At 42.2% G+C, this 24,687-nt stretch overlaps 1 protein-coding gene across 1 annotated transcript in view; it reads left to right on the top strand.

Annotated features, from left to right (window-relative positions):
- The window catches only part of LOC148015060 (uncharacterized), a 33,748-nt gene extending 10,262 nt beyond the window's left edge, over nucleotides 1-23,486 (top strand). The window contains exons 2-7 of the mRNA XM_087665389.1: nucleotides 20,786-21,117; nucleotides 22,069-22,399; nucleotides 22,535-22,683; nucleotides 22,807-22,900; nucleotides 22,979-23,050; nucleotides 23,128-23,486. Coding sequence (XP_087521515.1) covers nucleotides 20,786-21,117; nucleotides 22,069-22,399; nucleotides 22,535-22,683; nucleotides 22,807-22,900; nucleotides 22,979-23,050; nucleotides 23,128-23,181 — 1,032 coding nt within the window. The 3' untranslated portion in view covers nucleotides 23,182-23,486. The remainder of the gene's footprint in view (nucleotides 1-20,785; nucleotides 21,118-22,068; nucleotides 22,400-22,534; nucleotides 22,684-22,806; nucleotides 22,901-22,978; nucleotides 23,051-23,127) is intronic.
- The last annotated feature ends 1,201 nt before the right edge of the window (nucleotides 23,487-24,687 follow it).

Raw genomic sequence — 24,687 nt, forward strand, 5'->3', positions numbered from 1 at the left:
TAGTGATCCAAGATTGCTTGTTTGTATTTGATGATATAGGAACAAAATTTAGTTTTTGTCTCCTTGTCATCCATAGATTGGCAAATGTAATGAGATTGACACTAGGTGTAAAATGTAAAAGCCTGAAATGGTTGAGGTGTTTTGAGGATAAAGCGTATTTGGGCTGAAACTCTATGTTTCAAGGGGGTGAACCTTTTCATATCTTTCCCACTTGTTGCAATGTTAATATCATCATGAGAACCCTCCAATGAGGACCAAAGATGAGATCTTTGTTGCTAATGAAAGTGTCAAAAGACTTGCACATTGCATATAGATAGGCTTAATCTACCATTCAAACTGTCAAATTCAAGTAGAAGAAAGTTGCAAACTTACTTTTGGAGTGCAATGTAAAGAAGATTGAAATTTTCCCAAATCTGGCAAATCTAGTTGGAGGTAACTAGAAGGAGAGGAAATGTGCTATGTCAAGCTTTTCCAACAGATTTGGACCTCTTTAGATCGAGGAGTGAATCATACAATTTTTTTTAGTCTTAGAAACAAGTGTAAGGGCTGCGTATGTTGGGTGTAAAGTCCCATTAATCTCCGTGCGTATAAACTTATGGGTGTGAACACACCCTTACTTGTACCCTAACATATAAATACATTTTTATTCTTTGTGTAGTGTAACACTTATTGGTACACTCACCTTGGGATTCTCTCACTCACTCTGAGCTCTGTTCTTGCTTCATTCTTGTCTCGCACTCCATTACACTCTGACACAACAAATTCGTATCAGAGCTCTAGGTTACAGTGTTCGTGCTTCCCAAGAGTGCGTGGCACTTTTGTACACGAGAAGAAGCCGTTCACCTTTCTTGTTAGTCATTGAGAGCAAGCTAGTTGTCGTTCAGGTCAAATTGATCAGGGCTGTTTGTCACGGTTTTAGCTAACGGCAAGTGTGAGCAGCAGGACAGGTATGAGGTCGCAGGACGGGCAGCTACGCAATAGATCAATGGACCGGGAATAGCAGGTTGACTTTAGTCAACTGCTCGTGTGGGTAGATGGGTGATTGACGGGTGACAAGGCTTGGTCAATGCCTTGACAGGCCCCATTTTCTTTCGTATTTTTATATTCTGCATTTTTAAAAACCTTCTCCTTCCTCAGTGGGTGTTTGCGTGCACAAGCATAGTGTGCCCATCTTGGCCAAAAATTTTGGGGCTTTTCCCGGATTCGAGAACTGTGATACAGATCATGACAATCAAAGTCGGAAATTGCAGAAATTGTGCACATTGGCCTTGAAAATATTGGGCCTTTTCATGTATTAGTGAAATTTCGCTTAGTTGAGCCGAGTTTGCTGACATTGGTGCCCGTTTAAAGCTCTTGGTATCATGTATTTATGCAATTGGGCAGATTGGTCAGTGAAATTTTGGGGATTTTGTTGAAATCTGTGAATTTTGGCAAGATTGATGTGACAAATGCACTTTGGGAACATTGTCGAAGCAATCTTGGTGCTGTAAGCAGAGAGATTTATCTTTCCTTTGTGAGATTTTGGAGACATTGTAGAGAATTTTGGTGTTTTTTGTGTATCGGAAGTTGACTTGGTCATATATTTATGTAGTACACATTTTGGGCAGCTCCCATTGAGTTGATATATTGCTGAATATTCATGTTGCAGCAGTCTTTGTGATCATTTGCAGATCTAGGATTGTTGCAGATGTATTTTTGGTGATATTGCTGAAGTGGGAGTCACCTGGCAAGTGATGTATGCATGTAATGTATGCTGAAATTTCAGTTGATACCACTGAAAGTCATCCGTTCTACTGTTGTACATCTACTTGGATTGAATCTTGCTCTAGAAGGATGACAAGAAAGATAATGACAACTCTCCCTCAAAAGAAGTTGCAAAGGCAAATGTTGTCTCATGTAATGATGTAGATGTTATGGCAACAGTAGGTGATATGCACATCACTAAAAAGGAGGTAATTGATGTCTTACTTTCAGCTCATGATGGGCTGTCCCAATCACGGATAGTGGACAGTGGTGCCTCTTTTCATGTTACTCCCTCTTTGGAGTCATTTTTTGAATACATTATTGCAAGTTGCTTAGGCAAGGTTTACTTGAGCAACAATTATGCTTGTGAAATAGAGGGTGTAGGTATCATTCACTTGGCCCTTGAAAATGACCAAGAGCTGATTTTGCAAGATGTTAGATATGTACCTGGCATTAAGAAATATCTATTGTCAGTTGGGCAGCTTGATGCAAGAGGGTATTTTACCACCTTTGGTGGTGGATCTTGAAATGTCCATAAAGGCTCTATGCTGATTGTTAAAGGCAGCAAAAAAAGGGACTTTGTATCATTTGCATTGTAAAGCATTAACTGGCAAGTTTTTGGTTGTGGCTGAAGTTCATTCACAAATGGAACTTTGGCACAAAAGACTTGGCTATATGAAGCCTTTTTTAGGGAGATTTTGATTTAAAAGGCTTTGATCTCAACTTTTGTAACGATTGCATATATGGAAAAACATGTGAAGTCTCCTTATTACTCTGGTGTCGTTAAGAAGTCCAATGCTCTTGACTTAGTATACTCTGATGTATGCACTATGCCTGTCAATTCACATGGGGGTGCATAGTACTTTGTGACTTGTATTGATGATTTCAGTAGAAAGTCATGGGTGTATGTGTTAAAGAGCAAAACGAAAGTGTTGGATGCCTTTAAAAGGTTTCATACTTTTGTTACTACATAGAAAGGGCTTAAGTTAAAAGCTACAAAAACGGATAATGGGGGCGAGTATGTTTCTAATGAGTCAAAAGGTTTTGTTAGATGCATGGTATTAAGAGGGAGTTGACAGCCCCTTACATTCTTGCATCAAATGATGTGGTTGAAAGATATAATCGCACACTTTGTGAGAGAGCTAGATGCATGCTGTCCACAACTAATCTTCTGCAACAGTTTTGGGGAGAGGCTCTTAAAATTGCAGTTCATGTGTGCAATCGCTCTCCCAATCGTGTCCTTCTCGGATAGGGTGTTAAATAACTTGATTAAGCACTATTTTCAACAATTAACAAATTCACAAAACTGAAATGCACACTTTACTGTATAATCTTGGACATGGGACACCTTGTTGGCCCCAAAACTGGCGCTCCTTTTCGGTATTCTCCCAATCCCTTTCGATACTCCAATTCCCCTTGCTGTCCAAAATGACTAGCAAGTCTTCAATATGATATGCCTCTTGATTAAAGCATTCTATTGGCCTTCACCCGCTTTGATGGAGATGGAAAATGCCCCAAATTCAATGATTTGTTGGTCCCTCCACTTGAATAGGCTAAAAATAGCTTCAACCTTGTTGAATCCAAGTCTTGGAGCTTTCAATTTTTGGCACGCTTCTCAAGGTTGGTGTTAAACACTAACTTTTGCTGTAGATTAGGGTTTATAGTAGAGAAATCTGAAATTTCTTAGCCTGTGGTGATCTCAATGCTGTAATCTTCGAAGCAAGGTGTCAGAGTGCAGTGATGCGGAAGCGTAGGACAAAGACTGAGAGAGAGAGAACACAGAGAGAAGAGAGAGAGAAAAGGAGACTGTAAGGGGCAGAGGAAACATCTACGCGTGTCTCCAACTTGATGACCTCGATCTCTGTCAGACCGAGCACAGTTTGTCTCAGCCAATAGATCTCAAGATCAGAATGTGAATAATAATTTGTCAACAATGTGCTGGACAGTTGCTATACAAAGCAGAAAGAAAAGGCATAAAAATGACCAGGTCGGCTCCATTAAAATGCAGCCGACTGCAATAAAATAATGCCAAATAACTGTCCGATTGCAAACTGCCACGTGGCACTTGTGCAGATTGTCGGCGTGGCTGTTGACGTGGCACTGTACTGCCTATTGCTGACGTGTCCTCTGCCGTATGCTGTACACTGTTGAATCAAAGTCTAAATGTGCAGAAACCCTAACATGGCCTGTTTAGGGGATGACTCTACCTCTAACATCCCCTCTTGGATCCTGCACAAGGCATCAGACTGAGAGATCTGGAATGCTGCCAAAGAAGAGTCTGGGGAAGCGTCTTCGTGAACAAATTTGCAAGATTATTCTCCATCTTGTAGTACTCTATATCAATGGTCCCATCCAGATGCTTCTCTCGAATGAAGTGATACTGGATCTCAATGTGTTTCGTCCGGGCATGGAATAGAGGATTCCGCACCAAGCCAATACAACTCTCATTGTCGCATTGCAGAAGAGTAGGATGAGTCTAGGGGCAGCCAAGCTCCTCCAACAAGCTCCAAAGCCACACAACCTCACACGTGGTGAAAGACGCAGCCCGATACTCTTGTCTCAGTAGAAGAAAGGGCTACTGTGGGCTGCTTCTTGCCACTCCAAGAGATAACACCTGTACCCAAGGTAAAACAGTAGCATGTAGTAGACCTCCGATGGTCCACATTGCCAGCCCAATTCGAGTCACTCCAACCTGCAAGAACAAGAGCAGAAGCAGCTGTACCTGTTGGATAAGAAATCCCTAAGGCAGAGGTCGCCCTCAAATACCGAAGAATCCTTATGGCAGCCTGCCAATGGACCTGTTTGGGTTCACTCATGAACCCCACCAAAAGACCCACACCAAAACAAAGGTCAATACGAGTGTTGAGAAGCCAAATTAAGGACCTAATCAACTGACGGTAGTGGGAAGCATCCGTCACGAGAGAATCTGAGTGTGAAGTGATCTTCCTGTTCGGATTCATAGGAGTAGTAATGGGCCGACAAGTCTCCATCTTAAAAGTCACCAAGAGCTCTTAAATGTATCTCTATTGAGAGATGAAAATCCCCCTCTGAGGTTGATAAATCTCGTGACCCAAGAAGAAATGAAGAAGTCCCAAATCCGTCATCTCGAACGTCTGATGTAAAGTTGTCTTGGTCTCTCGGACCTTCTGTGCATGATCCCCTGTCAGAATCAAATCATCAACATACAACACAAATAATACACGACCAACCGCGGAAGTGTGTACATAAAGTTACGGATCGGCCTTGGAGTGCCTATATCCCAACTTCGACTGAAGAAATGAGTTTATCTTCTTGTTCCATGCACGCGGAGCCTGCTTGAGGCCATACAAGACCTTCTTCAACTTGTAAACTTTCCCATCTGAGGATCCAAAGCCAGGAGGCTGCTCAATATAGATCTTTTTCTTCAAGTCACCATTCAGAAAGGCGGACTTCACATCCAATTGATAGATAGGCCATCTCCTATGGCCAGCCAAGGCAAGAACAACTCGAATAGTCGCCATATGAGCAGTGGGGGCAAAAGTGTCATGGAAATCAATGCCCGAGCGTTGAGCAAAACCTTTAGCAACGAGGCGAGACTTGTGCTTGTCCAAAGAACCATCGCTAAGGTACTTGGTCTTGAAGATCCACTTGATGCCAATCACCTTCTTATGAGAGTGATGAGGCTCAAGAGACCAAGTGCCATTTCTCTCAATAGCTTTCAACTTGGCTTCCATAGCCTTCTGCCAATGGTTAGTAGATTGCAAAGCCTTCTTCACTGAAGTGGGCTAACGATCCTACATAACACGGGTCATCAAACAATAGTTAGAGCAAATAAGCTTCGAAGAATGTGCACGAGTCCTCCGTGACCTCCATGGTCCATCTGGCGGTTCCCACTCCTCAAGGATCCCCTCGATCCCTGAATCTGGGAGTGTGTCACGGGCCCAACGAGGAGGAGGCCGGCCGTCGCTCTCCATCTGCGGAAGACTCGGGAGCATCCACTGGCGGAAGCTCCTCAGGGGTGGCAGATGGAAGTTAAGACTTTGAATTAGAAGAAGAATCTCCATCAAAAGACTCTGGCTCCAAAGGAACTGTCTTAGGAGCCCAACTTTCCCCTGGATCTCCAAGAAAGGGGTGCTTCTCACTCCCCTTTGCGGCCGGAAGTTCCACGAACCGCACATCTCGGCTCGTGTAGACATCCCTCTTGACGGGACTAAACAGACGATAACCTTGGGACTGGGAGCTGTAGCCAACGAAAACTTGTCGTCGGGAAGTTGCCTCCAACTTGTCACGCTGCGTCTTTGGAATGTGCACATAAGTGTCACACCCAAAGATCCTAAAATAAGAGACATCAGGCTTAGTCCCCGAGTAAGCCTCAAAAGGTGTCATCTTGGCAACGGCCGAAGTGGGAGATCAATTGAGGATGTGAGTTGCGGTAGTTACTGCCCCGGCCCACAGAAATTGAGGTGTCTGTTGGTGCTCCATCATGGTGCGCGCCATCTCGATCACACTTCGGTTCTTCCGCTCCAAAATGCCATTCTCTTGGGGAGTGTTGGTGTTAGCAAACTCTTGGTGAATGCCCCTATTTGCACAAAAACGAGCAAACTCATAAGACATAAATTCACCTCGCTTGTTTGAACACAATGTCCTCAGTCGCCGGCTAGACGGGTTCTTCTCAAAGAGAAGCCAATCCTTGAAGTGAGAGAAAGCCTTTGACTTCAAAGTCAAGGAATAGGCCCAAGTCATCCTGTTGTAGTCATCTATGATCAACATGAAGTACAAGCTTCCCTTCAGGGACTTAGTCCTCATGGGCCACAAAGATCCGTAGATACAAGCTCCATGGGTGAAGTAGACCACCTCGAAGCTTTATTGGGAATCGCATCCCGATGCAATTTCCCACGAATGCAGGAGACACATGGTTGATGGCTCACCACTATATCTGGCAAACTTAGGACAAACGATCCTCGCGATGCCTTCCGAAGGTACTCATAGTTCAAGTGGCCAAACCGAGCATGCCATAACTCGGACTGTGTCTGAGAGGTAAGAGCTGTAAAAGACTTCAATTTGTAGATGCCATCCTCCTCATACCATGCAGAGAGAACCTTCCTCGATCCACGATCAATGACTCGAACAGTATCATTGTCAAACTCTACCAAGAGGCCAAGAGCACAAATCTTATGGACCGAAAGCAAATGATATCCCAAGCATGGCACATGCAACACCTCAGAAGTGTGGATACCACCACATCCATTTGGAATAAGCTGCATCTCACCTCTCGCATCAATAGACACTAAAGAGATGTCTCCAATGAGAATCTACCCACGCGAAGGTCGCAAATGGGCAACACCATTGGAAGGAGTCGTCGTGTCGTGAGGCACCACTGTCCACTATCCACTCTCAAGCCTAGGGAGTTGTCATTGCAGCATCAGAAGTCTTCGATGTAGAGTCCTCAATGATTGCTAAGTGTAGAAAAGCAGTTGATGAGGGTGCAACCATTGCTCCAGAATCCTTCGTGTCCTTCTTCTTGGTGTCCTTCTTGTCTTTGTCGGGGCAATCCTTTGTTGGGAATAAAGGGCCATTGTGCCTTTTATATGTGCATGGGTGTGAACACACCCTTAGCACATTGTACTTTCATACAAATATCTATCTAAAAAACCTAAAGTGGTACACTCTTCATTGCACCCACAAGTCGTGCTCACTCTTCTCACTACTTTGTACTCTCTTTGTCTCTGTTGCTATGTGTAAGCACTGCGTGTCTTGATTCTTGCGCCACCGGGCGCAACAAACTGGTATGAGAGTTGGCAAGGAGCACACGCTCCTCGAGACATCTTAGGAGTTGCAAGTGTCGTAGGTGGGCAGTGATTGGCAGATTTGACAAGCAGCAGACGACAGTTTGCAGTCGTCACTGCAGGGCACACGACAAGTCATGGATGCTGGAGAGTAGGCGACTGTTGCTGCAGGCATTGCGGGTGCAACAAACGAAGTCAGTTGGGTAGATGGGTAGAAACTGCGTTAGGCGAAGTCAGACGAGCTGATGACATGCAACCAAGCGGACAGACAGCGGGCACGTCGACAGGAGCCACACGTCGGTCAGTGCCACGGTGGGACCAACAGGGCGTTGACGCATGGGGTAGCGGACGAGCCACGCGATAGGTTGGAGATGCCAGCGTGACCCAAGCCAGTGGGTCAACGCACCCCCCTCCCCGTCACATTTTTTCAAAAGTCAGGTTAAAAAAAATAAAATCTCTTTTATCCCCTTTTCCCTTTGACGGGGTTTCATGGGTGGAAGCACAGAGTGCAGATTTGTGCAATCTTGGCCTAGAAAATTGGGGCTTTTCTTGGATTTGGGAATTGTGATGCACAACAAGACCATTTGTCTCAGAATTTGCAGAAATTTGTGACATTTTGGCTTCAACATTTGGGGCTTTTCATGTACATGCAAAAATTGGGCTGAAATTTACCCAATTTCTCGACATTGATGCACATTAGACCCCGTGCAATTTGGGGATTTTGCATTTTGGGCAAAAGTTGTGCATCATTTGGTCATTTTTATGTACATGCAGGTTGAATTCCGCGCAATCTGGACATCAACACTTGGTAAAATTTGGGGGTTTTGCTGAAATTGCTTTATTTTGGCAAAATTGGGCAGTCCTACGCATGACAGAGGAAATGCAGATGTGTGTTTGACACTTTGAGCACAAAAATTTGGGGCTTTTGACTGTTCGTGTCGAATTTTATGCCCGTGGGTACATGTACTACAGAAATTGCAGCTGAAATTTTGGGATTTCTCATGTAACGTGATGCACATGCCCTTTGGAACAAGTGTAATCAGTTGGATAATGCTGTAGCACTTGGTTTGGTGCTTCTGAAAACTTAATTACAGATCTGAAATCTGTACTTTTGCGTGGTCATTTATTGCTGATTGGTACTTGTTTGTACCTTGGTCACTTGGGTGACAGTTTGGGCCTACATTTGCTAGTTTTTTGGTCACATTTGGGCTGAAAACCATGGCTGGCAGCAATGACAGCAGTAATTTGATGAATATAAAGAAGCTTGAAGGTGCACACAATTTTGTAGTGTGGCAAAAACAGTGCTACAATATTGTGTTACAAAAGAAGCAGGCAAAGCCGATCAAAACTAAAGGGGCAAAGCCTGCGGACATGGATCAGGACGATTGGGATGAGTTGAATGAGCTTGCACGCTCAACCATAGAGCTATCGATTTTTGATGCCTTGCTCTTCAACATTGAAGGTTTGGATTCTGCATATGCTATATGGACTAGATTGGAAGGACTGTATGCACAGAAGAGTGCTGCAAGCAAAGTGTATTGGCTGAAAAAGCTTATGGATTTGCGTATGGAAGAAGGTACAGCAATGTCTACTCACTTGAGTGAGTTTAACTCCATTTTCAGCCAGTTGGTTGCCTTGAAGTTTATTATTGATGAGGAATTTAAGGCTACTTTCTTGCTTTGCCCCCTTCCAAAGAGTTGGGATACATTTAGGACTGCTATGAGCAATTCTAATGTGATCCTTTTGTACGTTGATGTAGAGAGTGCTCTACTTATGGAAGAGATGAATCGGCAGAACAATGCATCCAGTAAGTCTTCCAATGCTTTGCATACTAGGGGCAGATCACAGCAAAAGGGCAATATGATAGCAAGGGACGCAGTAAATTACGTGGCAAAGATATTGAATGCCATCATTGTGGCAAGAATGGTCACTTTAAACGTGACTGGTACAAGTGGAAAAAAGAGAAAGGAAAAGGCAAGAAGATAGATGATTGCAAGGAAGAGAAGAAGGACAATCAGCCTAAGAAGAGTAGTGTAAAAATTGAAGAGGTGAATGTAGTCACTCATGACAGTGATAGTGGGAGTGATGTACTCTTTGTCTCTTCACATTTTGGTACACATGCTTTACTTGCAGATACAGATGATGACATGCATACCTGGGTTCTTGATTCAGTTGCTTCCTTTTCTGTCACCCCTCATCGTGAGCGGTTTTTTGCCTATACAGGGGGTCGACATGGTGTTGGTCATCTTCGGGACAACTATGCATGTGAGATTGCAGGTATTGGCAGTGTGTAGTTACCGTTTCAGCATGGCTCTATCTTTACACTTCAACATGTACGGCATGTATCTCAGCTCAAGAAGAGCTTGATTAGCACAAGGCAGCTAGATGATGATGGTTTTCATACCACCTTTGGTGATGGAAAATGGAAGATCTGTTAGGGATCTAGGGTTATTGCCAAAGGTTGCAAGAGTGATACTTTGTATCCACTTCATGTATCTAGTGTGCGTGACCATGTTGTTGCCGTGACCGAGCAGCCAAGCATTTCTTTGTGGCATGGCCGGTTGGGACACATGAGTCAAACAGGAATGAAAGTGCTTTCTCGTTTGGGTTACTTGCCTTGTCTTCGTTATGCTGATTTTGAGCACTGTGATCATTGTATTTATGGCAAACATGCACAGAAGTCTCATAAAAAGTATTTTTCTTTGAAATCTTCTCCTCTAGAGTTAGTACATTCAAATATATGTCAAATGCCGGGATTATCTTTAGGGGGAAAGAAATATTTTGTCACCTTTGTCGATGATGCTACATGGAAGGTATGGGTTTACCCCATTCGTAGCAAGGATGAAGTGCATGATAAGTTCAAAAAATTCTTCGCATTGTCTGAAAATCAGACAGATAAGACACTTAAGTGTCTTCGCTCTAACAATGGTGGGGAATATGTGTCCAAGGCCTTTGAGGCATTTTGTGACAGCAAAGGGATAAAGACGGAGCTCATTGCCTCTCATAATCCGCCCCAAAATGGAGTTGTAGAGCGTATGAATCGGACCATACAAGATAAGGTCCGCACGATACTGTCTCATGTTGCATCACCCCATGGTTTTTGGGCAGAGGTTGTTATGACAGTTGTTCACTTGATTAATCGGTCACCAAACAAGTCTTTGGGGGGGGGGGGGGGAGTTCTCCAAGAAGTGTGGTCGGGCAAGCCACCTTCATAAAAACGCAGCAAACTTGAGCCAAAGTCCTGTAAATGCATTTTCCTAGGATATGGTGACGAGGGTGAAATGGGGTATAGATTGTGGGATCTCGAGAAAAGGAAAGTAGTACGCAGCAATGACGTTATCTTCCATGAAAATCTCATGCACAAACAGCCCGAAAAGACTAAGGAGGTCCGTAGGGTTGTATTTCGGGAAGAAATACCTTTTGGACAGCAAAATGTGCCCGCTGTACAGCAGCAAATACCTGCTGTAAATGAATCCGTAAATGCAAGAAATGATTTTGGAAATGATCAGCCAACTATTGCCCATGAAAATGAGGCATTACATGTGCAGGACAGCAAGCTGTTAATGCTGATTTGCAAGCTGAAATGCCAGGATAGCATGCTGAAAATGAAAATTTGCAAGAACAGCCAGCAAACAATGACCATTGGGTTAGGAGATCGTATAGGGCTACTAGACAACTTGGCAGGTTTGTTCCTGGTGCAATTAATGTGGCTGATTATGTCATGTTGACAGACTGTGGTGAACCATCTTGCTTCAAGGAAGCAATGGACAGACATGACAACAAGAAATAGTATAAAGCAATGTTGTCAAAGATGGAATCTCTTGAAAGAAATGGCACTTGGGACTTGGTGTAGTTGCCTGAAGGGCAAAAAATCCTTCCATGCAAATGGGTTTACAAGATGAAGGTTGCTTCTGGTTCCTCGCCGAAGTACAAAGCAAGATTGGTTGCGAAGGGATACAAGCAAGAACAAGGAGTTGACTTTAATGAGATCTTCTCACATGTTGTCAAGATGGCTACATTGAGAACCATTTTGGGCTTGGTTGCAACTAAAGATATGGAGCTCATACAGATGGATGTAAAGACTACATTCTTACATGGTGATTTGCATGAAGAGATATATGTAGCAGCTTGAAGGGTTTGTGGCAAAAGGGAAAAAGAATATGGTATGTAAACTCAAAAGGAGTTTGTATGGGTTGAAACAAGCACCAAGAGAATGGTATCATAAGTTTGATACATTTATGCAATTTCAAGGTTTTCATAGAAGTCAAGTGGATCACTCCTTGTACACCAAGAAGGCAATAGATGGCAGTCTGATTATCTTGGTTTCGTATTTTGATGACATGTTGATAGTTGGCAGGGATACTCATGCCTTGGACTCACAAAAGCAAAGTCTTCATGGCAGCTTTGACATGAAGGATCTTGGTGATTCAAATATCATTTTGGCATGCGAATACTCAGAGATAGATCCAAAGGATTACTCTATCTATCTCAGCAAGAGTATATCTCCAAGGTTTTGCAACGTTTCAATATGAAGGGGGGAAAACAATTGGGATTCCATTGCCTCCATATGTGAAACTCAATGGAGAGGACAACCCTACATCAGATGATGAGAATGCTGAAATGGCCAAGTTACCATATGCTTCAATTATTTGCAATTTGATATATGCTATGGTTGCTAGACGTCCTGACATTGCCTTTGCAGTAGGAGTGGTTAGCAGATACATGGGAAACCCTGGCAAGAAGCATTGGGATGCAGTGAAAGGTATTATGAGATACCTCAAAGGCTCAAAGGAGTTGTGCATCTGCTTTGGAAAACAGAAGGCATCTGCCGTTGGTTTAACGGATGTAGACTATGTTGGTCATGCAGACTGCGGGAAGTCCATTTCTAGGTATGTGTTTACTTTCACAGGAGGAGCAGTCTCTTGGATCTCCAAGCTACAAAAGTGTGTTGCGTTGTCTACTACAGAGGCAGAGTATTGCGTGTATGACGAGTAGTAGCTAAACTCCTGACGACCGTCAAGTATGAAGTATAAGAAATGGCACGAGTGATCCTTCTTTCACGTCCCAACCTCGCCTAGATGAGTGCTGACTTCTCTCTCTCCGTATTGCGTGTATAACGAGTAGTAGCTAAACTCTTGACGACCGTCAAGTATGAAGTATAAGAAATAGCACGAGTGATCCTTCTTTCACCTCCCAACCTCGCCTAGATGAGTGCTGGCTCCTCTCTCCCCGTTTTCTTTGCTAGCCTTCCGCTTTAGATGAGTCCTACTATTCTTAGACTCTCTTACCCTCTAGGCTTCCCTTGACCCCGTTCGGGTGCCCAAGGCCCCCGGACGGTCATCTCTCACGCTTGTCTCCTATAAATTACCTTATTAATGGAACACAAAATATGTGGCTGCCATTGAGGCATGGAAGGAGGCTTTATGGCTTTCACGTTTGGTGGGAGAACTTGGCATCACAGAGTTACTTGTTCTCCATTGTGATAGTCAAAGTGCCTCATGCTAGCACGGATGCTAGCACGGAATCTTGTCTTTCATGCAAAGACAAAGCATATACAGGTGAAGTACCACTTCATTAGAGATGTACTTGACAGCAAAAGCATTGAGCTTGTCCAAGTGCATACAGATGATAACCCTGCAGACCTTCTCACGAAGGGTCTTCCAGCAGAGCGGTTTGCTCCTTGCTGATAGATGATGGGAGTTGGATAGATATATGTATTTTAGCTTTGTATATACCTAGACTTAGCTGATTCTTTTCTCCTCTTAAGGCACATTGCCTTTAGGTGGGAGGTTGTTGGGAATAAAGGCCTCGTGCCTTTTAAATGTGCTCCGGTGTGAAGACACCCTTAACACTTGTACTTACACATATATATCTATCTAAAAACCTAAAGGTATACACTCGTCATTGTACCTTAGAACGTGCTCACTCTCTACTCTACTCTCTCTCACTCTCTCTGTCTCTCTCACTGCATGTAGGACAGTTTATCTCGATCTCCGTGCCTAACCGGTCCCTACAAACTCCGCCCGAGCACTAGAAGAGAGTTTGGACTCATCTAGCACTGAGAGATGGTTGATCTCCTCCAACACAAGCTCCTCCAAGTCGTAAGACTTTAAAAGGGCCAACATCATCACCCGCTAGATGGGATAATTGTCACCATCAAGCTTTTGATCCGATGGAAGAGCCGGTAGGACAGGCACCTTCCTATCCATGATCGCCTGGAACTCCAAATCAGCCTCTGTAGACACGTTCACCTGCAATGCCTGCACAAGCGCAAAAGCAGCCCCCTTTGATTGTGTAAACGCAGCCTGGTAGGGCTGTTTCCATCTCTGCCCGTACCTTCTTCACCTGTCAGAGGCGATGAAAAGGTAAATTCTGGAATGGAAGACCTAAAATGCAGCCTTCTTCCCCTTCAAACAGCAATAACCTACAGCAAATTCATCGATTAGATTCCTTTTCCGCACGTCGACGCTCGCTTCAGCCTTGATCCGATGCGCTGCCCTCCCGCTCGCCCTCGAATTGTGGAAACACAGCCTTGTGTTGTGCCAAAATCTCCTCTTCAGATAGGTTTAGCCCTCGGTGAGTTCATCTTCACCGCTCTGATACCATGTCAGAGTACAGCGATGCGGGAGCGTAGGACAAAGACTGAGAGAGAGTGAACTCAGAGAGAAGAGAGAGAAAAGGAGAGTTTAAACGTAGAAAATCTGCAGTGTAGTATGTTGTATAAGAGTGTAGAAATATACACGGGGGCAGAGGAAATATCTGCGTGTGTCTCCGACTTGATGACCTCAATCTCTGTCAGCCTGAGCACAATCTGTTTCAACCAATAGATCTCAAGATCAGAATATGAATAATAATGTGTCAACAATGTGCTGGAGGACTGCTATATAAAGTATAAAAAAAAGGCATTAAAATGACCAGATCTTGCAATAAAATAATGCCAAATAATTGTCTGATTGCACTGTCTGACTGCAGGCTGCCACGTGGCACCTATGCAGACTGCTAACGTGACTGCTCATGTGTCCTCTGTCGTATGCTGTACACTGTTGAATCAAACCCTAACTATGTGGAAACCCTAACACAGCCTGTCCAAGGGATGACTCTACCTCTAACACAAGGTTGGGAGATGAGAGAATGCTGAGGAGAGAGAAAATTTAGACTTTCTTCGCGAAGAATTGAAGAAAATCAATCATTTACTATTGTTGCGTTGTCTCCACAGCTTGTAGATCCTGTTACCTGCTGTTGATTGGTCTTCTCTTGCCCTTGGTTGCCTCAGAAGGTCCTCCAATGGTTGCCTCAGAAGGTTCTCCAATGGTTGCAAATCAAACTAACATCATCTCCTCCCTCTCTCTTGGAGGCTGAATATACTAAAAATGCCTCTCTCTGGCCTCTAAAGACGCTTTTTAGTCTTGTATGGGCATTTTTAACAAGTGGCAACCTTCCCAAATGGTTTTTCTAGCATTATCCATAATTAAATATTACTTTTCGGTCTTTAAGTACTGAAAATTAATCTAATACTTATTTCGGTGCCTTGAAAATAATATGGTTGGCCAATAATTAAATTGGCTGGGCAACTTTCATTCTTGAGTGTTTATGTGCCATCTTTGACTATCAAATTGGCATTAGGTACTATTAAACGCCACTTTCCTAGTGTCAACAACTGACACTTATGGCCAAGTGAATGACCTAGGCCAACAATTGGCACCAGATTCCACCAAGTATCTATGCGGCATAACTTATAGCAACTTTTGCCTTTGACATGCCGTGATTTTCTCGGATTCCGAGCTCGTCAACTTACTCTAATCCCAATTACACCTCACATGTACAACATTTACTTAACTATGTGATTAAGTGAGGTTTCAAAAATACATGTCCTCATGACAAGTGCAGTATGTCTGGCTAAGAATGCCATGTTCCATGCGCGTACCAAACACATACACATTCGGTATCACTTTATTCAACAAGTCTTGGATGATGGACTTGTCACACTGGCTAAGGTCAAAACCAAAGATAATCTTGCAGATGTTCTCACTAAAAGTCTTGCAAAGGCTCAACATGAGCGTTGAGTTGGCTAGCTTATGGGTACCACTTCGGGTCTTTAAGTGGGAGGTTGTTGGGTGTAAAGTCCCTTCGGATCTAAAGTCCCATTAATCTCTACGTGTACAAACTTGCGGGTGTGAACACACCCTTATTTGTATGCTAACATATAAATACATTTTTATTCTTTGTGTACCATAACACTTACTGGTACACTCACCTTGGGATTCTCTCACTCTCACTCCCACTCTCACTCTCACTCAGCTCTGTTCCTGCTCCATGCTTGTCTCACACTCCATTGCACTCTGACACAACAGCATATAGAACATTGAAGTAGTGATTGATGTATTGGAGTTTGTTGGATAGGAAAACTCTGCAGTTCTTTGGAAGGACTATGAATGGATTTCTTGGAAAGAATCCAGAGTTTATAGGATGAGTAATGGAAAGATTACCTGGTCAAAGCTTAAGCTTGGTAGTGACTATACTCAAGATGGTCTTGAGTATGAGGTATACTAACTTCTAGTCAGACTTGGACATTGTGCTGTATTGTGCATTCATTTAGATGCATTCGATGTGAGACATGTTTCCTATGAAATATATATATATCACCTCATTTAGGATGTTTATCCGCAGCAAAAGAATCTTTATCACCATGATGCACAGACATTCATGCCTAAGCTGTATCTGTGTTGGTTTTGCAATTTCTGAGTTTCACTCAAGCATTTTATTTTTTGCCAAATTCAGCGTTGCAGGTTAAAAAACGTTTTTGGCCATTTTAAAACTATTGAAGGTTTTGTCACCATAGGTGACAACCCTATAGTGGGAGCACGATCCTACACCTTTGTGCCATTCCCAGATCCTATGTATAGGTATCTTGGTACATTTCTTGCTATGAACTAGATGATCTTAATATCCAAGTATGCTGCACCTTTTTGTTACTGTATTCCAGAACATCTCCGAAACAAAACTCTGTAGCATGCAGAAAACCCAAAATTCTGACAGGCAAAGTTCTAAACAGTTCTGACAGCCTAATTCTGAATAGTGGAAACCTTACAAGAGAAGCCTGGACCCCACGCTTTTTGCCTGGACTACTCATTAATTGAGTTACTTAATGTGGTGGCATTTAAAAAGCTTAAGCCCTTGTTTATAGGTAACAACACTGGACATTACACGTGTATAATATCAGGTGTCCAATCTAACCAGAAGATTGTGCAGCCCAGTCTTCTCTGAATGTTTCCTTGTAGCTGTTTTACTAGAAATCTCAGGCTCTTCCGCAGTTCCTTTGCTTTCAGCTTTGTGTCCCCTTCTGTGTTGGGTTTCAACTTTCTTGAACTCTTACTGGAAATATGTTGTAGTTCTTTTATTTGCCATTGCCCTGAAGTTACTGCTTGTTCTCCTACACTATTAGATCGGCTTCGTGGCCTTTGGTTAATGATGTGATCCATACCGAAGCTGGTGCTTGTTCTTTTACACCATTATGTTACCTCGATATTCCTGGGTTAAAGCTGGTACTATTGGATTAATTTCTCGGTTAGAAATCCAATTGGAATCATAACGTAGGAAAATATAAACAATAATAGTCTACATGCCTCCGTGGGCTTGTAGGGATTTGGACATCTACAGTTGTAGATGACCACTCGCTTTGCCAGTGTAACTATTAAGTCTAGTGAGAGTGGTAGTGCAAGACTATTTCATAATACGTGCTCATTGTTTGCATGTTCATGGATTGGCATGTGTGCTTTGATGTAAGCGATGCGCAGTGGCGATGCAATGTCTTGTGATGAAAATGTTAGGTAGAGAGCAAAACGTGAGCAAGAGTAGAGAGTGAGGGTGAGAGAGAGAGATGCATGATGTTCTTGGGTACAATTTTGTGTGTGTATCTCTTTAGGTTTTAGATAGATATATATATGAAAGTACAAATGTGCTAAGGATGTGTTCACACCCGTGCACATATAAAAGACACGATGGCCTTTTATTTTCAACAACCTTCCACCTAAAGGCAATGTGTCTTAAGAGGAGAAAAGAATAAGCTAAGTCTAGGTATGTACAAAGCTGAAATACGTATACCTATCCAACTTCCATCATATGTCGGCAATGAGCAAACCACTCTGCTAGAAGACCCTTCGTGAGAAGATCTGTAGGATTACCATTTGTATGTACTTTGACAAGCTCAATGTTTTTGCTGTCAAGTACATCTCTAATGAAGTGATACTTCGCATGTATGTGCTTCATCTTTGCATGAAAGATGGGATTGCGTGTTAGTATGATAGCACTTTGACTATCACAATGGAGAACAGGTAACTCTGTAATGCCAAGCTCTCCCACTAGATGTGAAAGCCATAAAGCCTTCTTGCATGTCTCAGTGGTAGCCACATACTTTGCCTTTGTAGTAGACAATGCAACACACTTTTGTAGCTTGGAGATCCAAGAGACTGCTCCTCTTGTGAAGGTAAACACATATCTAGAAGTGGGCTTTTTGTAGTCCGCATGACCAGCATAGTTTGCATTCGTAAAGCCAACGACAAATGCCTTTTGCTTTCCAAAATAGATGCACAAATCCTTTGTGCCTTTGAGGTAAATCATAATATCTTTCACTCCTTCCCAATGCTTTTTACCAGGGTTTGCTATGTATCTGCTAACCACTCCCACTGCAAAGGCAATGTCAGGACGCCTAGCAACCATAGCATATATTAAATTTGCCAACAATTGAAGCATATGGTAACTTGGCCATTTCAGCATTCTCATCATCTGATGTAGGGCTGTCCTCTCCATTGAGTTTCACATATGGAGGCAATAGAATCCTAATTGTTTTCCCCCCTTCATATTGAAACGTTGCAAAACCTTGGAGATATACTCTTGCTGAGATAGATAGAGTAATCCTTTGGATCTATCTCTGAGTATTCGCATTCCAAAATGTGATTTGCATCACCAAGATCCTTCATGTCAAAGCTGCCATGAAGACTTTGCTTTTGTGAGTCCAAGGCATGAGTATCCCTGCCAGCAATCAACATGTCATCAAAATACGGAACCAAGATAATCAGGCTGCCATCTACTGCCTTCTTGGTGTACAAGGAGTGATCCACTGACTTCTATGAAAACCTTGAAATTGCATAAATGTATCAAACTTATGATACCATTCTCTTGGTGCTTGTTTCAACCCATATAAATTCCCTTTGAGTTTACATACCATATTCTTTTTTCCTTTTGCCACAAACCCTTCAGGTTGCTACATGTATATGTCTCTTCATGTAGATCACCATGTAAGAATGTAGTGTTTACATCCATCTGTATGAGCTCCATATCTTCAGTTGCAACCAAGCCCAAAATGGTTCTCAATGTAGTCATCTTGACAACAGGAGAGAAGATCTCATTAAAGTCAACTCCTTGTTCTTGCTTGTATCCCTTCGCAACCAATCTTGGTTTGTACTTCGGCGAGGAACCAAAAGTGACCTTCATCTTGTAAACCCAATTGCATGGAAGGGTTTTTTGCCCTTTAGGCAATTGCACCAAGTCCCAAGTGCCATTTTTCTCAAGAGATTCCATCTCTGACAACATGGCTTTATACTATTTCTTGTTGTCCTGTTTGTCCATTGTTTCCCACAGTCTGTCAACATGACATAATCAGCCACATTGTTTGTATCAGGAATGAATCTATCAGGTTGTCTAGTAGCCCTAGACAATCTCCTAACCCAATGATCATTGTTTGCTGGCTATTGAGCTTGCAAATTTCCATGTTCAGCTTGCCGTCTTGGCATTTCAGCCTGCAAATCAGCATTAACAGCTTGTCGTCTCGATTGTTCCTGCACATCCAGTGGCTCATCATTATGGGCAATGGTTGGTTGATCATTTCCAACATTATTTTTTGCATTTGCAAGTTCATTTACAATAGGTATTTGTTGCTGTACAACGGACACATTTTGCTGTCCAAAAGGTATTTCTTCCTAGAATACAACCCTACGCGCCTCCCTAGTCTTTTCGGGCTGTTTATGCATGCGATTTTCCCGGAAGATAACATCATTGCTGCGTAGTATTTTCCTTTTCTCGAGATCCCATAAGCAATACCCCATTTCATCCTCATCACCATATCCTAGGAAAATGCATTTACAGGACTTGCTTTAGTTTGTTGCGTTCTTCTTTACGAATGTGCACAAAAGCCTCGCAGCCAAATACTTTTAGGTGAGCATAGGAAGGTGGCTTGCTCGATCACGATCCACGAGGGATCCCCTTCCCCCCCCCCCCCCCCCCCCCCCCCAAAAGACCTGTTCGGTGATCGATTAATCAAGTGAATAGTTGTCATAATAGCCTCTGCCCAAAAGCCAGGGGATAATGCAATATGAGATAGCATAGTAAGGATTTTATCATACGCTTTGCAAATCCATTTTGGGGTGGATTTTGAGGGGCAGTGAGCTCCCTCTTTATCCCCTTGTTGTCATAAAATGCTCAAAAGGTCCTTGACACATATTCCCCACCATTGTCAGAGCGAAGACATTTTATTAGTCCGATTTTCAACCAATGCCAAGAATATTTCTTGTCGTGGTCGCTTGCCTGCAGTTTGGTTGCTTGCTTGCAGCTGGCTGCCTGTGATTGTGGCTTGGTCGCTTGCGACTATTTCCTACAGCCTACGACTTGCCGACTATTGCCGACCCTGTTGCCTGATCTGTGGCCTGTCGCCCCTGCCGTCTCTTCTGCACGTATCAGACATTGATTGTTGATGCTTCAAGTTCCTGCTCGCTTGTCACGAGCTTTGTGAAACATGCACAACCTATGTGCTCTGATACTAGTTTGAAGTGAGTGATGCGCAGTGGCGATGCAATGTCCTGCGATGAAAATGTCAGGTAGAGAGCAAAATGTGAGCAAGAGTAGAGAGTGAGAGTCAGAGAGAGAGAGAGACGCACGATGTTCTTGGGTACAATTTTGTGTGTGTACCTCTTTAGGTTTTAGATAGATATATATGAAAGTACAAATGTGCTAAGGGTGTGTTCACACCCGTGCACGTATAAAAGGCACGATTGCCCTTTATTCCCAACATGCTTTACGTGTGTCTTCAAAACATTGTGCACTGACAGGTTTTGCAACATAGTGAAGTGGTTAGTTGTTAACGGTTTTTTCATCGAGCTAAGAGTTTGCATTGATTATTGGAAAGTGTTCATTGTGCAGGTTGAAAAAGCTTTATTTTTTGGGGGGCTGTTTTTATTTGGAATTGTCTAGAGGCTCTAATGTGTTTTGATCTGTATTTTTGCCAGGTGTGGAATGTTTATGCAGTGCTAAACTATCTTCAGGCTCTTATTGAAAAATCAACAATCCTCCAGGTCTTAGAGGATGAGAAAGATGGCACTGTGGTATTTACAGCATCAGATGGGTATGATTTCCATGGTGGAAGTAATGTACTCAAAGTGCTTGGTTATTTCAGTATTGTAGGGCTTCTACGAGTTCATTGCCTCCTAGGAGACTATCATAGTGGCCTTAAATGCTTGATACCGATTGATATCAATCAGCAGGGTGTTTACAGCTCTATAGTAGGCTGCCATATTACGACGATCTACTACTATGTATTTGCAAATATTATGCTCCGCAGGTAATACAAATTTTCTTATCATGCATGTGAATGAGAACTTCGATTATATTGATCGATGATGTTGTGTGTGTTTGAAATCAACTAGCTAACTCTCTGAATTTGTAGTCTTCTTTGTTTACTTTGATTTTTATTTTATGACCTATCATTCTCTTAATCGAATGTGGACAATGTGATCTGTAGTAATTGATTTATTGATACCAATTTAGGGATGAATTCCATCTGGGTTTGATACATTTGTTTGTGGTACTGCAGTTGATGAAATAGTTTTTTATTTGCACATATATTTTGAGGTAACTTATTGAAGTAGATCTGCAATGGGAAAGTACCAGATGGTTGTTGTTCAGAGCCTGAGGTTTGGCTGTAGTAATACTGCAGTCACTACTTGAAATATATTGAAGTCAATGACAATGGCCAAGGAGTTTCTTTGGCATGAGGTTGATTCAGAGTTTACTATTTCTTAGATGCTTGGCCTGGTTGTTTTACCCAAGATGCTTGTGACACTGCAGCTATTTAAAAACTAGTTTGTATTTTGCATATAAATCTTGGTGTAACTAACCAAACAAGATCCTGAATTGGAAGGGTACCAGCTGGTACTTCAGCCTGAAGTTTGGTTGCAATTAATACTAATGGTCCCTTCTTTTATATAACTCCTTGAGTTGTATATAATGTTGCTGGAAAGGATTTTAATGTTCCTTTGGCTGGAGGTTTGTGCAGGGCTGTATTTGTAGACGTGAATGTGAGGTTTACTCATTTCTTATGCATGTGTATTGACCATCTATGATTAAAAAGGGCACAACCTTTTCACTTGGTCATGTATGCTGTTTACAGTTTTAGACTAAATTTCTTTTCAGAATTTATCTCAGCAGATAATCAGAATTTATTCATTATCTCCTGATAAGACCTCTGTCTGTCTGTCTGCCCACCCCTCTCTCTGTGGGTGGTGGTGTCCAGGTATATTGAGGCAATCAAAGCGTGCAATCAAATTTTACTTTATATACACAAGACAAAGCAATATCATCAGCAGTCTTCTCAATTTCAACAAATCTTGAAGAAAAATGAACAGCTCTATGCTCTTCTTGCAATATGTCTCTCCTTGTGTCCCCAAGGGAAGCTGGTGGAAGAGAATGTGAACAGTCAGCTGAGAGAAAAACATTCTGAAAAGATGCTGAGAATGCAGAGAAATGATGAGGCAGTATATGATGAGCTGTTTTCTTTTGCTTGTCCCAAGTTCATCACTCCTTCACCACCCAACTATGACGAACCATTAGTGAATTACAATCAGGTAGTGATTGTTCCTACTGGTTCAAGTTATTTTATGGTTATTGCTGCTGTCTTGTGAAAGTAATGGCTTACTGGGCTTGTGGATTTTAGCACATGCTGTATTTTGGATTATCATTTGTGGAGGTTTTTCCTGCAGGATGCATACAGGCTTCAGCTGAAGCTTTTTCTTTCTGAAGTGCGCCAACAGCAGCTGCTTTCTGGTATCCGTAGTTTTCTCAAGCTGTACAGTGCAATTCCCATCTCAAAGCTAGCTTCTTTCATGGATGTGGATGAGCCAACTCTCAGGTTAATTTAAAATCTTGTGTATATACTTTTCATTATTACTATGGTGAAATGAAAATTTGGACAATAATCCCTTTAAATACCTTTACCCTTATTGCTGTGTCTCACATGTACTTACAACGGCAGAATGGCACTCATGACATATAAGCACAAAACCCATGTGGTGGACATTGACAATAGGATTGTCTCGAATGCAGATGTTGACTTCTATGTTGACAAGGTGGCATATGTTTATTATAAATTTGAAGGTCTGATACAGCTAGAGGAAAATTTCTTATTGTGCATGCCCCTTTGACAGGATATTGTTCAAATCGTTGACAACAAGGTGACAAAGAGGTTTGGTGACTACTTTATACGGCATATAATCAAGGTGCTCTTCCAACTGGATTGTGCTTGATATTGTTTATTCTTCCTGTTTTGAAACTCATGGCTCTTTGTGATGAGCAGTTTGAAGAGATAATCAGTGATCTGGAGCGGGTGCAAGAGCGGGTGCAGCTTTGATGGACACATCAAAGATTGCCAAAATTTTGTAATTGAGTGTACTGTGACGTGTCAATCGTCATCAGAACTTTTGAACGAAAAGCTGTGATTGATTTTGGTTATTGACTAACATTGCCATGTCTAGGTGAGGTAGTTTTCAGTGAGCAAAGTGCAGTTCCACATATGTACCAGTAAATGATTTCAAAAAGGTTCCATCTGTTAGTTTAATTAGTTCAAAGAGGGAGGCAAACTTGTCTATTTATGTGTGAACTCATATTTTTCTAGTGTGTGAGACTCTTTATAATATTCAAGATCCAGTTAGATGAGTGTGGATGTTCCTCCTGCTGCCGGTCCTGCAATGTATTCCTCCTTGCGTAGGATCTGGACGTTGTTCAGTGGTAACATAAATTGGCTGACCAGGTCAGGATAATTTTGTGGAATAGAAAGTTATACCTGCTTACAGTAGTCTTTTGAAAGATTTTTCTGGAAACATTGTGCGATATTCACTGATTTTTGATACCGAAATTACAAGACTCTTTAGTACATTAAGGTGCATTGCCTTGCTTACAACCAACTCTTGTGAGGCAAAGCTACTTTTTTGGGAGTCCAAGAGCCAGAAACCACTGAAAATAATCTAATCTCACAAGCCTTTCCTGCATGTACAAGACATTTTATGTTTGCAACATAGTTTTGATAATGGAGAAAAAATAGCCCTGGTACTAATGTGTCTAGCTTTTTTGTATTCCCAATTGGCCATGCATATATATACACGTACATTTTTGACCTGGAAAGAAGTCCTTAGCGATTCAAGGTATATGGGCCATGGGCCTATGGTAAACCAAAAATAGCAACCAGCAAATGCTCTCTGAATAGGAAGCAGGTCGTCACTGTGAATAGTGAGCACTTATGTAATACAGTGTCATATAGCTGTCTGTCAGACCTGGTAAGAATACACTCCGTCTTTGCAGGCACATTGGAGAGAATAGTTAAAGAAATAGTGAAAATTGTGCACTTGAGTGCAAGTGATGTGAAAGTATTACTCTTTTAAGTTTGTGAATCTATGACCAACCCGGCTAGCAATGAATACTTGGAAGTATGCACAGGTTCACCGTTTGCAAGTGCGCAGTTTTAGGAGAATCTTGTACATGTATGTAAATTGTATAAGCACATATTTTAACTAACGTTGATGAGTTTCTATATTGACATGTACATCTTGCGAGCTAGAAGGGCCACTAATACAACTTCAATTTATGTCTAGATTTTTACTAATCTCTAGTATGTTGGCACATTTTAGGTGATGTTAACTGGTCATTATTGTTACAGTTCTAATCATTTGTACAACAATGTGCTTTGGTCTAATTTTAGGGGATTAGATGCCCTTGCCACTTGGTTTACATGAGCTAAACTTACCCAAATTATTTATATATGATTATTTAAAGGATGATAAAATGCAACATGAAATTGTGAGTGATGCGAGAAATTGGTTTGGCAAGTGAGATGATTTGTATTTGCTAGTCTTATATGCAA

The sequence above is a fragment of the Lygodium microphyllum genome, chromosome 24 (assembly GCF_053477565.2).
Source record: "Lygodium microphyllum isolate KBCC chromosome 24, Lygodium_microphyllum_v1.1.10, whole genome shotgun sequence".
Classification (NCBI taxonomy): domain Eukaryota; kingdom Viridiplantae; phylum Streptophyta; class Polypodiopsida; order Schizaeales; family Lygodiaceae; genus Lygodium; species Lygodium microphyllum.